The 15,305-nt window shown below is 34.7% G+C and overlaps 1 protein-coding gene across 3 annotated transcripts in view; it reads right to left on the minus strand.

Annotated features, from left to right (window-relative positions):
- Positions 1-5,597: 5,597 nt before the first annotated feature.
- Positions 5,598-15,305, minus strand: part of LOC127855585 (probable thiopurine S-methyltransferase) — a 288,200-nt gene continuing 278,492 nt past the window's right edge. For all 3 annotated transcript variants that reach the window (XM_052391321.1, XM_052391319.1, XM_052391318.1), the window contains exons 6-9: positions 9,690-9,764; positions 9,210-9,295; positions 6,785-6,829; positions 5,598-6,480 (exon numbers count right to left, since the gene is read on the minus strand). In XM_052391321.1, the coding sequence (XP_052247281.1) occupies positions 6,368-6,480; positions 6,785-6,829; positions 9,210-9,295; positions 9,690-9,764 (319 nt within the window). In that variant the 3' untranslated portion in view covers positions 5,598-6,367. The remainder of the gene's footprint in view (positions 6,481-6,784; positions 6,830-9,209; positions 9,296-9,689; positions 9,765-15,305) is intronic.

Consider the following 15,305-nt stretch of genomic DNA (forward strand, 5'->3'; position numbering starts at 1 on the left):
GGAATTGGTGCGCGTTATTTTACATAATTATATTCATTTATCTCAAATGTAATGATTAATAATTAACAAACGTTTTATGTTTACCATTTTCATTCAGTTATAGAGGCTTGTATCACCACTTACTGACAATAAATCACGCATTTTAATTTAAAAGTCTAAATTAAATTTCACTACGTCTAAATAAAATAATACAAGCGCGGTTTAACAAATCGTATGTTGTTAGCTTATAAATACAAGAAAATCAAAACTTGTACTTATAACGATACATAACATCTAATATTGCTATGCTACTTACTTTGCGATCACATACCCAACATGCTAGAAATGATATGTTATTTCTTGGCAGGCGTTTGTTTAAAATAAAATTCGGATGTACAAATGTTATCATTTTTTTCACTGGAATTATCAACATGCAAAGTATGTTTAATTATAATAATAAAAATACTACTACTAATAATAATAATAATGTTATTATTATTATTTATTGTTATTATTATTATTATTACTATTATTATTATTTATTATTATTATTATTATTATTATTATAATTATTATTATTATTATTACACTAAGGCTGATCGTGTTTATAATACTGATGAGGGTCTGGGTGCTGATGATCAATTTGGTGATGATGTTGTTGTTTTAGTTGATAATACTTTATATCATGGCGATGGTGTAGACTTCTTTAGTAACAACCACTGTGTATTAAAATAATCATTTATTAAAGGGATCTTTCCGCGTTTTGGTAAATTAAAAAAAATTGGAAAAAGTCGTTTCAGATTCGCAAATTTTCGTTTTAGTTATGATATTTGTGAGGAAACAGAAATACTTAACATGTACTATGGTCTAATATAGCCATTATATGCATATTTTGACGATTTAAAAACCTGAAAATTATAAAGCGTTGCAACGCGAAACGATTTAATGATTTGGAGAGTTCTGTTGTTGTCGTTTAAGATTGCTTATATAAAATATAAAATACGTCACTCGTATATACTTGGCCGAGCGGTCTTATTGGTTTTTACTCCAGGACTCCGGGGTTCACTGGTTCGAGCTCTGCTGCGGGCTACTTTTTTCCTTTTTAAATGTTATTCTTGATTTTTTTACTGGAGCTTTGTAGATCAAATGTTTACATTTATCAATATAAAGCATTTAATGATTAACTTCAAAACATGTCATAATCTGTGAAAAGGCCTCTTTAAATAATTCGAAATATCGATAGCAATAATGTCTGACCATGAAAACACGATAATGAAAATGCAATAATAACTTTTCGTATTCGTTCTTTTGTGATTTCATTATTTTCGCGGTTTGAATAGCAAATAAGAATGCCAAAAATAAGAAAAAACACATAAGTATTTGAGAGGCGAAGTGGACTTTATAACAAATATCAACATTTTCAAATGATCTCCAGAGCGCGGAATCTTAGTCCAGGGTCATAATATAACATGTTAAATCAAATAAATAAATGAGACGTGCTCTGTGGGAAGGTGTTTAATGCATATGCGTAAGGTTTCGTCCCATATTAGCCTGCGCAGTCCACACAGGCTAATCAGGGACGACACATTCCGCTTTTATGATATTTTCTGTTTAATGCAAGTCTCTTCTTGGAAAAAATTCAGTTAAGCCGGAAAGCCTTAACGCACATGCATTCAAAACCCCTTTTAATACTTCTAATACTTATAAGTGCAAACTATTCAGGGTGCAGGATCACGTGACTTTGTTGGGTACCCAACTAAACGTTAATAGAAGTAAACACACCGGTAAGTGCTGCTTTTTCCTAAAAACTTTTTAAAACAAGTTTTCTTAAGATTTTCAAGTAGTGTATAAAAGACAGATTTTAAGCTGCTTATGTCAATGTGAAATACACCCGAATTACGTTTTTAATAAGCATGCGTTCTTGTTAAAAAAAATTCCACGTATACTGCACGATTGTGCTTCACGCAACGGGAACTTTTGTCACCGATTTTAGACGTATTCACGGATTTATTCTTATACCTTAAATTTAGATATCGGCACAAAGATTTTTGCAAATGTATTTCAATAACTTGAGATATTTGCAAAAATAAATTTAGTAATGGTGTGCTTGCATTCTGTCAAGTCCGTGTGTAAATCTATGAAAACCCCGTTGATTCTGCACCCTGTATTTCACTCAAGTCATTTTTGAAGACGTTGGTCCCACATCTACGCGGATTATGTATTGAAAAGATCGCTCCGCTCGCTTTTTTACAGGTTCATTGAAACAACTTATGTAGTCATGTTTAGATGATAATTTGTGGGCTTTTTTTTCTAAAACTGCTTTGCATACGAATTCCTCAAAAGTAGAAATATACATGATGGCTCATTTTTTAATATGGTTAAATCCATCGTTTTAATTACTAATGGCATGCAACTCCCCCACCTCCACCCACAAAACGAAAGCCAAAACAATCAACATTTTGCCCCAAATTTCGAAATACTTGAAGCATACTTATTCGATAATTTGTAAAGTTTGCTTACGTCCAATGAACTCTTATGCGCGAAAATAAAATAAAGGGGCCGTGCTCTGTGAAAAGGGGTTTAATGCATGTGCGTAAAGTGTCTTCCCAGATGAGCATTAGCACAGGCTAATCAGGGAGGACACTCTCCGTTTTTATGATATTGTTCGTTTCAAGAAAGTTTCTTCTTAGCAAACATCAAGTTTAGGCGGAAAATGTCGTCCCTGATAAGCCTATGTTTACTGCACAGGCTAATCTGGGACGACACTTTACGCACATGCATTAAACCCCCTTTTCACAGAGCGCGGCTCAAAGATATGCATGCTGCTGTTGATCTTTAACATAATTATGATATAGAAGAAATGTGTTCCTGCAAATTGTGTTGTGTTAATATTCTTTTTCTACGATGCCGTGTTAAGGTATTTTTCATCATTTTTATGGACACTTTGCTTTTGACGCTAAATTGAGGTATTATTTTAAAAGACACTAACCATCATGCATTATCCGTTCTTTTTTAAACGCAAATTACACAATGATAACCATTAGGTCGGACAGTAAATGATACCGTTCGTATCGATCCATGAAGTAAAAATATATAACAGCGATGGTTCCTTTATCAGCTGACACGAGAATTAAATGTAATTAAATTTCCTAAAAGATTGTTCTTCGCGCATACATTTGACTGATTTCGAACATGGCCCTTATCGTTAACACACAAGGGAAGGTAACTACTACGAGGATTTACGAAACTTGTGTAACCTTCACAAGTTTCCTCCCTTTGATGAAGAATGTAACAGAACACACTTCGAGGTGTAAATGACAAACGGTTTCTTTATCTGCAGCAAGACGACAGTAGTTTCACAACCTCGAGTTGTTCATGGACCAAATGTAGCAAATAAACAGCCCAGACGATCAGTATCACACGAAGTGTACAGAACATACAGCACGAATTATATATATTTTTAATCTGATTAATGCAATTAAAGCAAGTATTGTGTACTTCTTGTTTAAAAGCTAGAAATGAAGATTACAAACCGGCTAGGTAAAACTGTGTACTCAACATTATACGAACGGTTTGGATTTTGTATTATTATCAAGAACTTTGTTGAAAGATGATACTATCAAATACGGTAGTATGCCAAGTAAAATAAGGAATGAAGCTTGTTCGGTTACCGTTCCTATCTTTTTTGTCTGGTTTCGGGTACTAAGTTTTTGTTACAACATACTGAGTACATACTTATGAGCCGTGCTCAGTGAAAAAGGGGTTTAATGCATGTGCGTAAAGTGTCGTCCCAGATTAGCCTGTGCAGTCCGTATAGGCTAATCAGGGACGACACTTTCCGCCTACACTTGATTTTTGCTTAGAAGAGACTTTTAAACGAAAAATATCATACAAGCGGAAAGTGTCGTCCCTGATAAGCCTGTGCGGATTGCAAGGCTAATTTGGGAAGACACTTTACGCACAAGCATTAAACCCCCTTTTCACAGAGCGCGGCTCAAAGATATTCATATTCTGCTGTTGATCTTTATTATATGATATAGAAGTACATGTAAATTGTTCCTGTAAATTGTGTTATTATTAAACGATGCTGTGTAAAGGTATTCTTCATCGAATGTTTAGATACTTTGCTCCTGACGCTCAAGTTGAGGTATTATTTTAAAAGGAACTAACAATCATGTATTATCCGTTTTTTAAAGTAAATTATGCCGTAAGTATCGATCAATGAAGTGAAAAACAAAATAGCGAAGGTTCCTTATCAGCTGACACGAAAAATAAATGTAATTCGTTTCCTAAAATATTGTTCTTCACGCATACATTTGACTTATTCCGAAGATGGCACTAATCGTTAACACACAAGGAAAGGTAACCACGACGAGGATTTACGAAACTTTTATAAGTATCACAAGTTGCCTCCCTTTGATGAATGATTTCAGAGACCAAACTTGAAGGTGTAAATCACAAACGGTTTCTTTATCTGCAGCAAGACGCCAGTAGTTTCACACCCTCGAGTTGTTAATGGACCAAATGTAGCACGAGTTTGGATTTTGTATACTTATCAAGAACTCTATTTAAAGATGATCCTATCTAATACGGTAGAGTATGCTAAATAAGATAAGGAATAAAGCATGGTCAGTTACCGTTCCTATTGTGTTTTTAGTTGGTCGCGTTAGCTGCCGACTAAATTTACAGAGCATATTTTGCAAATCAGTATGTGCTTAGAAGCCTTAAGTACGGTAAGAACCGCAACTCACTCTGCTAGGAACGATTACCGCTGCCTGTCTGCAGCAGACGACAAATTATTCTGCTCTAGCAGTGAGTGTATATACCAGCTTGTAAGACGACATTGGCCCGTCTATGTTTATCATTGAGATTATGTACATATTGGCTGCTTTCAGGGAAATCGGGGCTTAATGCACGTCAAATAAGATTAGCCTGTGCACACTGATTAGCCTGTGCAATGCGCACAAGCTAATCAAGGACGACAACAGCGAACAACTTCAGTGCCTTCAGCGCTTTGATTTGGTCTGGTTTCGGGTTCTTAGTTTTTGTTCCAACATTCCGAGTACATACATATACAAAGATGTGTTATTTTGGCCTCGTGTGGATCGAAGACACTTATAACGAAAGGAAGTAAAACAGAAACTTTTGTATATAGTATTTTGTATATAAATGTTTACGTAGAAAAAGAAAAACAAATGCACGTACGAATGTATCATTTGATTCCTTTCTATGTATGCTCTCTTAAAGTTGATGTAATGATGTGGAACACGGAGAGGCAGTGCAGAGTGCAGATTTCGAAACTCTTTCTTCAGCGTTTCAGGGTTTTTTCTTTCGGTTAAATTTGTTGTTGTTTTTTTCAATAAATAAATAAAAAAAACAATTCTCGGTTTTCTTAAATATTTCAAACATAAGTATGGTTCAGCTTGTTAAATAATAGCATGCATTCTCGATTTTGTGCCGATATGGTTCTCTAAACCTATAAAATGAAACCCTTTGATGGGCCTTACAATCCCATTAACGACAACCCTGGTAAAAATGTTCGATCATGTACCACATATTGTCTTCCCTTTATTACCTTACGTATATTGCAAATCATAAAAAAGAACAAACTAGAAACAGCCAGAATGCATGATGCATTTCAATTCAATCGTAAAACACATATTTTATATATAAACATATTTACACAACAATAAAATGATTTCAATAAATGACGATCATGGCGTGTTTTGCAGACAGCAAAGAAGCACATTGTGCACTAAGCGTAAATTTCTAAACATTGAATGCCTGCGGGACATGTTCGTGGGGTAAAAAAAAATCAACAAAGATTCGTGCAAACATATTCAATGTAAAAACTTAAACACAAATATTCTTCATGAAAAAAAGATTAGACATAACAAACAAAGATGTTATATCGTACTTGTTTTGTTTTGACTCTTGAGTGACAGGCTTTATATGTTACAGCTCTGTTCTAACTTCAATGAGAACTTTGTCAAAAATAAATATTTAAACAGACCCTTATACATTTTAAATCGTGAATATGCTAGTAGCTGATCTTAACATCTCAGATACTGTGTTAACTGTATCTAAGTCATTGATGTCATCGCAAACGGTACATGTACAGCAATATGTATTATTTCTGGTAAAAAGCAGCGATAAGGGATTTACGGTGACCAACGGTCATCGACAACACCAAAATAAAGTCATGATAAGAAATTCACAAGTTACTCAGATTCGATGTATCTTTAAGAACGTAGACATATGTCACATATATGCGGATGCCATTGATCTCTCATGGAACAGATCACATACGTTCACATAACGTTTATTACACCTTTAATCGGATAACATTTATTTCGGATGGGGCATTACACTTAAATTCGGGTGACTTTTATTTCGGATGAAGTAAGTAGACTTCCTCTACAAAGGAGCTGATGCCCCAGGATTCTTGCCACTTTGTGAAGGCGTCTCTGGTCTCCAACTTCTCGATCTTGCAGAAAGTTTCTGAAAAAAATAGCACAAGTTTAATACCTCTTTTGTTCAATGAAAAAGCAACAACAACATTTGACGACTGGTTTGAATAGATGGGTATGTTATCAACCACATTTATTTAACTATTTCTATTTTAAATTCAAACGCATTTTTATTACTGGCAAGTGAATTTGTCTGAAATTAACAATCAAAGTTACATATTTAACGGTGATCGTATACAAGTTAACACTCGCTCCCATTTTTGTGCAAGCTTAACCGATCTACAGCTATTGGACCATATCTTCGAAATAACGTTAAACATATACGGCGTACTTACCAAAGGCTTGCTTCACGTCCTTCTCATCGCAGTTGAACGGGGGACCTATGTACACATGTCAGAAGTCATTAAAAGGCATACATGCTATACTTTAGAAATATTAAACCCGGCTGAAAACGCTTTGATAAAGTATGGACCAGTCAGACTGCCCCAAATTGTACCGAAGTTCTGGACTACCTGGCTGCCCCCTATTATACTATCGGGCCCGAAGTTGGGTGTAATAAATTATATTGTACTGAGCGTGCTTCTCAACGATTTCTACACACATCTGACCAAAAAAATGTAAAAACCTCGTAATAATACAGTTTTTTGTTTACAAATGTCCCATACAAATGTTAGATTTTTAAATTAATTTTAAATAATATTTAATAACAAAGATTGTTTCAGTTTTATAAATTCACCCGTATCAGCAAAATGCTACAATAAAGCGTAACCGTACAGTGCAATTTAGCTTCTTTTAACCTGTGCGGAGACGTCATACGTCCATATTTTGCGCGTGCGGTCCATATATAGCACGGGCGATCCATATATAGAACGGGCGTTCCATGATAGCCTTTTTCTATTTACGGACATAAATCGATCAAATAGATAAATAAGTAGCAATTTATGTAATTATATACACAACTAGCAAATGCTCTATACATAGTGACGTTCTTAACTTGTGTAATGACATCAATGTATTAGTTCTTACATTTAACAAGAAATATCTTTAAAAAAGATATACGGCGTAAATAGTTTAATGAATGAGATCAAGGATAGCGAATGTCTTTTTCTGTGCAGTTCTTAGCTGCATCACACGCAGTACGGGATGTTACGGGGAGTTTTCGCGGCTTATTTTACATTATAACATATTGCTGGTCATAAACCTATAGATACAAAACAGAAAACCAAAAGAAGAATGGAAGTGAAATTTAAACATATGAGTCAACCGGCCACACGAGAACAAACCTGTTTTAGTGGTCTGTCGGGCATTGCTATTTGATTCGATTATTAACAGTATCGAGAATCATCGTGCTCATGCTTGAAGTGATATTATGGGCATTTTGCACTGTTGAATTGAGCTGAAAAGAATTAACAGGTCAAAATAGTTAGTTAAAATGTGGTTACTGATCAATTATCTGCAACTCACCTTGCTACCAGTTGTTTATAAAAATATATTTTATATTCGATATTCTTACGTGACCCACCCAGTCCTGTAAGCCGAAATGATCCGTAAAACAATATTGTGTCTTTGTGTCGTATGAACAAATCTGCACTAAAACTAAATTTAGGTTCAACTCGTAAACGCATGATCAGTTGTCAAACGAAAGTACGGTTAATATTCAAATGCATTATTTTTCTCTTTCTGGTATATTGTTTTAGTATGTTGATGCTGCATTAATTACTATAAGTGTATATGAAGTAGAAACATCAAACATAATCAACGGTTGCGATAGACACCTATAAACTGTTACATGCTCATAATATCACTTTAGTACATTAGGCAATATGGTGGAATAATTATTGTTAAATTTATTAAAAATAATATTTATCATTGTATTGTTGAAAACACATTAAGAATCTATTATTGACATACCATAATTATATTGCTGAATATCTTCTTTTAACATATTTCTGGTCTAAAGAAAATTCCAGGTCACCTAGTTCACGGATAGCGTCTTTATTATATAACGATTATTTTACTGACCGCGAACTCCGGTGATGACCTGTATATAAACTCTGAATGTCCGCGACTTGACCCGAAACCTCGCGGGTTGAAATGCAATTCTTTAAAGTGAGGCCTCGCTTCCACTGCTCTTTATACTTTTACATGTTAACATGTTGACAGGAATATGGAAGTAAGTACTAAATATGAGAACATAGCCTTTTAAGTATAAACGCTTTTGCGCTGGTAATACTCTGAAAATAAAAGGTGTACGCACAAACTGTATTGGTGTCGAGAATTGAGTGTAAAACTGTTCTATCTATTAAGCCTTTTCATTAGAGATAAAATTGTTTCATACAGTAAAACAGTGTTACAAAGACGCGGATATGTTTCCAATGTTCTGGTGGTATACTCAAATCAGCCAATGGAATAAATGAAGTGTATTCATTCGTACCTAGCCGCGGGAAATTTTATTTGAATTTTATTGGACACTTACAAAGGTCAAGTCAGGGTGAAAAGCTGGCTTATGCAGCTTACGCCGAAAAATCCAAATATACACAAACAGCAAAACCTATACAGGATACCTATTTGCTGACGAGATTGGCTTAGTAGAATGAATGAATACAAAATCGAAATGTCGAACTTTTTTAACAGTCCTAACGACACCGGTGCTCATCTGCAAATAACATTACAAATGCATGATAATTGCTGGTGAGAGTTGCAAAGTATAATACCACTGTTCAAATGGATAATTCCAGTTTGTATCAGTTCAATACGTACCACCGAACTTGCTGTTGTCAAGTAGAAAGCAGTCGAGTAGGTAGCGACAATCGTTCTTCATGATAGCCCGGAGGGTCAGGGCATACCTGTAACCATGGAAACCAACATGAAACAGTTGTACGAGTTTTATAGAGAAAGAAATGCTTGGTCCGTGTTCCAAATTCTTTTGAATGTGGCACGAATTAAAACCATGAAAACAGGTTTGTTCAAAACAAAACCTTTATTGTATTTTAACCTTACATATTAATTATCATAATAATTTAGATTAATATTTCCTTGTTAAAGCATGTATACATATAACTATTTGTTAACACCCCAAGCACCATTGGATTATCGAATAATTGCAAACGCACAAGTATGCTTTAATAGTCTAATTTTATTCTTTCATATGTGATTCTTTGATGCCGATAATAGCGGATGTAACGCATGGATGATGTTTGTCCAGATTATTCTGGTACCGTACCAAACACACTGACTGACCTTGACCTTTCTTTAACCGGAAGTGCCACAAAGCCGCCTCGGTCCCATATGCAGGAGACCTTCTCCTTCATAACTCTGCAAATACAGCATCTAATAGTAGCTTTTTCAGACCCTAAATACAGATGAAAAAATACGACCATTTCCGCCTTAACTATTTTCGCTAAGAAGAGACGTCCTTAAAACAAAGCAATAACGTACAAGCGGAAAGTGCTTTAACTCCCGTTTTCAAAGCAAGGCCTTACTATTGTTTAACAAAGTGAACATGCACTTCTATCCGGGTTTATGGGTTTCTAAACATGTACTGGTCCTAAATAAACAATGGCGTAAATTTATGACACCAGTGGGAAAATGTTTTAGGGCGTAAATAATGAATCGGAAAAATTACATACAACTTAACCCATTTATGCCTAGCGTTTAGAAAAAAGGGCATGGCAAACATCGTAGACCCAGATGCTGCGGCGTCTCATCAGGCTCTGCGCTGTTTGCTTAAAGGAAATTCTGTAAGAAATATTCTAAATATAGGAACCAATATACTTGACATCCCTAATTTTGGAAATAAATTTATCCAATTTAGAAGGATGGGAGAGTCCACTAGGCTTAAATGGGTTAATATCCGTGATTTAAACCAGCTGTAACTGTTGTATGCATTTAAAATATAGTATTTTCATCTAGAGTCACTCAATATGAAACTCACATTCATTTACTGCAAGATGGGACTCACGGGAAACTTGATTGCTGTCTAAAAAGGCACATCATGACAATTAATGCGTACATTAACATACTTTTATTCTTAATCTTTTTATGTTAAATATTATTTGGTATTGGATCGGATGTCACGGTAAACATCACGATGAAACTTAAATACGTGGATATATGTTTAAAATAGTGATAAATTCTAATGTGAGAAGTTGCGTTTTACAAGTTAACACCTGTACAGGTTTAATGGTATAAAATGCGAAATCGTATACCGGTACATGCATGATAGGGAAGATGATTCAGTAATCGTGCATTTTAATCTAAGAATTTGATATTGTATAATTTGTGTTAACGCTCGCTGTGTCAATGAAAAGCTTAAAATAACACATGCGCAACTTGTGTCGGCAATGTTTGTTTTTTTTAATTAACAAATGCATATGTTACGGAATTATTTGATGCGTGTCCTACTTTTACATTGAACCCATGAAGTGATCTCAAGCGTACTTACCCTGATCAATAGCTTAATGCGGTCTCATTGTTCCTTAATTACCTTTGATGTTATGTGTCTTAATTAACTGTCACACACGAAATCACGTTACACCGACAAAAGCGGAAGACAAAATTATGCAAGTCATGGGTTAAATGTGGAGTGGCAAAACTGAAAATTCATATTTCGAACAATACCCGTTGACAGATAGCTGAAGGTTATATTTTGTATAGCCGTTATTTTATAGAGAGAAATCAAGCGATTACGAAGTACTATTATTGTGTCGACACATTTTGCAATTTTACATTTTTATGATCATTTTCAAATTCGATCAAATATACTTTGTACCCTTAAATGAAATGCAATATATGTATTGTGTTTCAATAGTTTAAAGAGCATGAAAAGTGTTACTATATTAAGGACACTATTTCTTTGATTGTACTCAGACACGCTATATCAATTATGGGTACACACTAACTTAACCTTACTCACTTGCATCGGTTGTTTTTATTTCATTAGACCATGAACGGGTTTTTGGGCTTTCCTCGTGTTGAGCGTCAGCATATCAGACGTGGTCCCAATTTTACACTGAACCCATGGGCTAATAATTTCGCCAACGTATTAACGTTCATCAATACATGTAGCTGACGCGTTTGCATCGTTTAATCCTGTATATTAAGAAATCCGTACGTACTCACCAATAAAAATTAGTGTTTCATATTTCAGGATTAAAGTGTTATTTGCAAATCGTGAGCTGTTTTCAATAAAAAACGTGCGTCTTGTTTATGGTTCACATTCTTACTATTTTAAAATTTGCAAAGTCATTTCTGAGTGTTTCGCAATCATGGAAAAACACACATGAATTATACATACACGCAAAACAAGAAACCACGAACAAATATCGATTTACTCGAGTTTTCGAAAATTCAATTTTTAACTTTCATCAAAGAAACAAAGTTATGTTTTAGATGTGTTAGTCATATATTATGTAATATGTAACAATATGTAACAATACTGGTTTAGTGTATTGTGTATAAGCATACTGCTGCCAGAGGGCTTTAGACCAGTGTTTGACTTTATGATAACCTGCTTTTAAGAGTGGGCCTGGGTTCGGGGTCTCTGGTAGGCACGGGTGGGGTGTTGGATGGAATGGGGCGATGTGTTAGGGTGGGTTAGGGCGTTCGTTGTGTGTGTGAGGGGGGAGGTGTTCGGTGAATGTGGTGTATGTTTTCATCAGGGTAGGGATGGACGCTGTGGGGTCACATCCATTTAAATCGGACAAATTATTATTGTCACGTGTATCATTTCCATAATTCGTGCACTGGAGGCGATGACTGTTAATTTGATACCAGATGTCATTCCATCGTAGAGTACACCGGATTATTTATTCAGCTGTAAAAGATCCTGAAGCTGTATCTTTTCAGAAATCTGTTGATATCTTTCGTTTAAAATAATGTTGACATTGTTTCACACTTCACAGAGTATGATTAAATCTTTACCGGGAAAATTGACAAGTTTATAAAGAAAGGGGAAAACTATCGTTGAAATAAAATAAAAACTGACAGGCTTTTCAGACTTTTTATATTGTCTGTGCGACTCGCACGCTTTGTCGATTGTCATATCATTGTTATGGGATATTTATGAAGACGTTCACTGCTTACCGACAAACATACACGGAAAGCCCTGAACACTTTGGCATATTCACCGACAACAAACGAATAAACAGGTAATTGTACAAAAACAAACGTTTTGACGAGCCACATTAACAGGCAATAAAACACTCTCAAGATTAAAGAAGACTTACAATCTTTAATCAATAGTTGTTAATACTTTATATCTCCCGAAAAGATTTATTTGAAAATCTTTATGAATATTTAAGCTTTCGTTCAGATGCCTCAAAGCAACAGGTTTACGTATCGTAACAAACTAACGAGAGGTCATTGACCTGGACTCATGGTTTGTGCGCACTAATTCTCCGGATATAATTAGCATACCATCAGTAATCGACGTAATACAAACGCACATTCTAACAAGGCGCATTTGACACAAATGAGTGCCCCCTTGCTTGTTTTTTTAAAAATTCTCTTTCTCGTTCTGTTTTGCGTTATCATATTAAGACCATCTGTCTGCGAATGTGAGTAGACGTTTTTGCAAAATGTGACAGAGAAATATGACAATTGTTTTTTACAAAATAATATTGAGATCATAATATGACTGCGTAATCGAGTAGACGTTTCTGAACGATGTTTCCCAGAAACATGAACATTATTTCGCAGTAATATTCTTTACAAAAATGCGTTCTTTGCCGTACATCATTAACGTCTAAGAGCATGATTTGTAACGCGTTTTAGAGTATACCTAACATTCTACTATGAGATCTCGTGAGGTTAAATTTCGAAAAATAGACATAAAACATACAAAATGGATACCAACTACTTCTGGGACAGGTATTTCTATAGCAATATTTATTGGATATACTTAACCCATTTATGCATAGTGGACTCTCCCATCCTTCTAAATTGGATTAATTTATTTCCCAAATAAGGGATGTCTAGTATATTTATTTCTATATTTGGAATATTTCTTACAGAAATTCCTTTAAGCAAACAGCGCAGACCCTGATAAGACGCTGCATCATGCGGCGTCTCACCTGGGTCTACGCTGTTTGCAAAAGGTCTTTTTCTAGACGCTAGGCATAAATGGGTTAAATAAAATTGATGAGGTCATTTTCATAACAAGTAGAAGTAAAATGTTTAAGACTTTTCAGTGTGTCTTGAATAAATAACGTAAATGTACTTATTATTCAAAATGTTGTTGTTTTATTTGAAATCTGCAAACAAATTATACAGAAATAATTCACCAGACACTTTGTAGAGAAGTGCTAAAGGAATGAAAAACAACTGTTTTTTTCAAAATTTTATACCGTTCTACTTTGATTCGTATTTTCATTTCAATACATGGGATGTGTCATGCGTGATTCCAATGAATTTAACCTTTGATATCATACTTATTATTTGCTTAACAGTTTGTTGTAAAGTTTTACATTTTAGTAAGGCCTTTTTCGAGTCTATGTCCGGGTATAGACAATAAAACGCGAATGTAATATTTATATGGACGAGTATGGTTAATTATACCGTCTCAAACATACGTCAGAACATATTATTGCATTTAAGTTCAACCGGAACATCTAAATGAATCAATAAAGCAAACCAATAACGGAGCCTGATACATATTTAGTTGATAATGTAATCAGCAATTCACTCGCTGAGCTTAGCTTTTTTTGTTTGCATGATATGCCATATACTCCATATTTTTTGGCACGTATGAATGTGTACATTGTCTACATTTTTTTTTGGAATGCACCCTAATGAGACGTGGTTAGGAAGTCAAAAGCAAACTTGCATTTAGACGTTGCATGTCTTCCGTTAAAGCCGAATTGTGTCCGATTCGACACCATTTGGCTTTAAGGAACCAGTCGAACCACACTTACTAGGTAATGCGTACGTTTATATAAACACAGTTCTCAAATACACATAATCAATGTGTAACTACTCAAAAACTTTTACTAGTCCACGCGGTTGGATGCATAATGGCAAACGACAAGCTTGTAGATTATCAATGCTCGAAACATTAGCTTCGTAACTCACTGTACGGCCATATAGCCTAGTCAGAGCCAACAGTACAACACATGGCTCAGTGCAAGCCTTTAATCCATTTATGCATAGCGTCTAGAAAAAAAACATTGGCAAACAGCGTAGACCCAGATGAGAAGCCGCATGATGCGGCGTCTCATCAGGGTCTGCGCTGTTTGCTTAAAGGAATTTCTGTAAGAAATATTCTAAATATAGAAATATATATACTAGACAACCCTTATTTTGGAAATACATTGATCCAATTTAGAAGGATGGGATAGTCCACTAGGCGTTCGAAGTGAAATACGGATGTAAGAAATCGATTTATTTTATGATTGATATCTTTATAGCTCATTTGACGCATAAGCTGACATTTTTCATTGCATTTGTTTTAATGATATCCTGTTTTAACTATTTCATATGATAGCGTCTTCCCACAAATGTACCGAAAACGGATATTAACGCTTAATGTCACCTAAATAGATACAAAAAATAAATAATTATACATTGACCACTCAATTAAATGTTCTTAAAAATCACATCGACAATTTAACAACTTAGCACAGTAAATGATAGAAACTTGGCTATCTAAATACATAGTACAACACCATTTTAATTAAGTTTTTTTACGAAATAGAAACACATTGACAAAATACAAAGTGTATTTAAATACAAGAAGCTCCACAAGTAACCAAAATTAGTTGCTTTCAACGAGGATATCGTATGTACGTTTTTAGAAAATTCACATGAGTTGTCAGCAATTAAAATAACAGAATAAAGTCAAATAACATTTACTTTATT

Source organism: Dreissena polymorpha, chromosome 13 (genome assembly GCF_020536995.1).
Source record: "Dreissena polymorpha isolate Duluth1 chromosome 13, UMN_Dpol_1.0, whole genome shotgun sequence".
NCBI lineage: Eukaryota > Metazoa > Mollusca > Bivalvia > Myida > Dreissenidae > Dreissena > Dreissena polymorpha.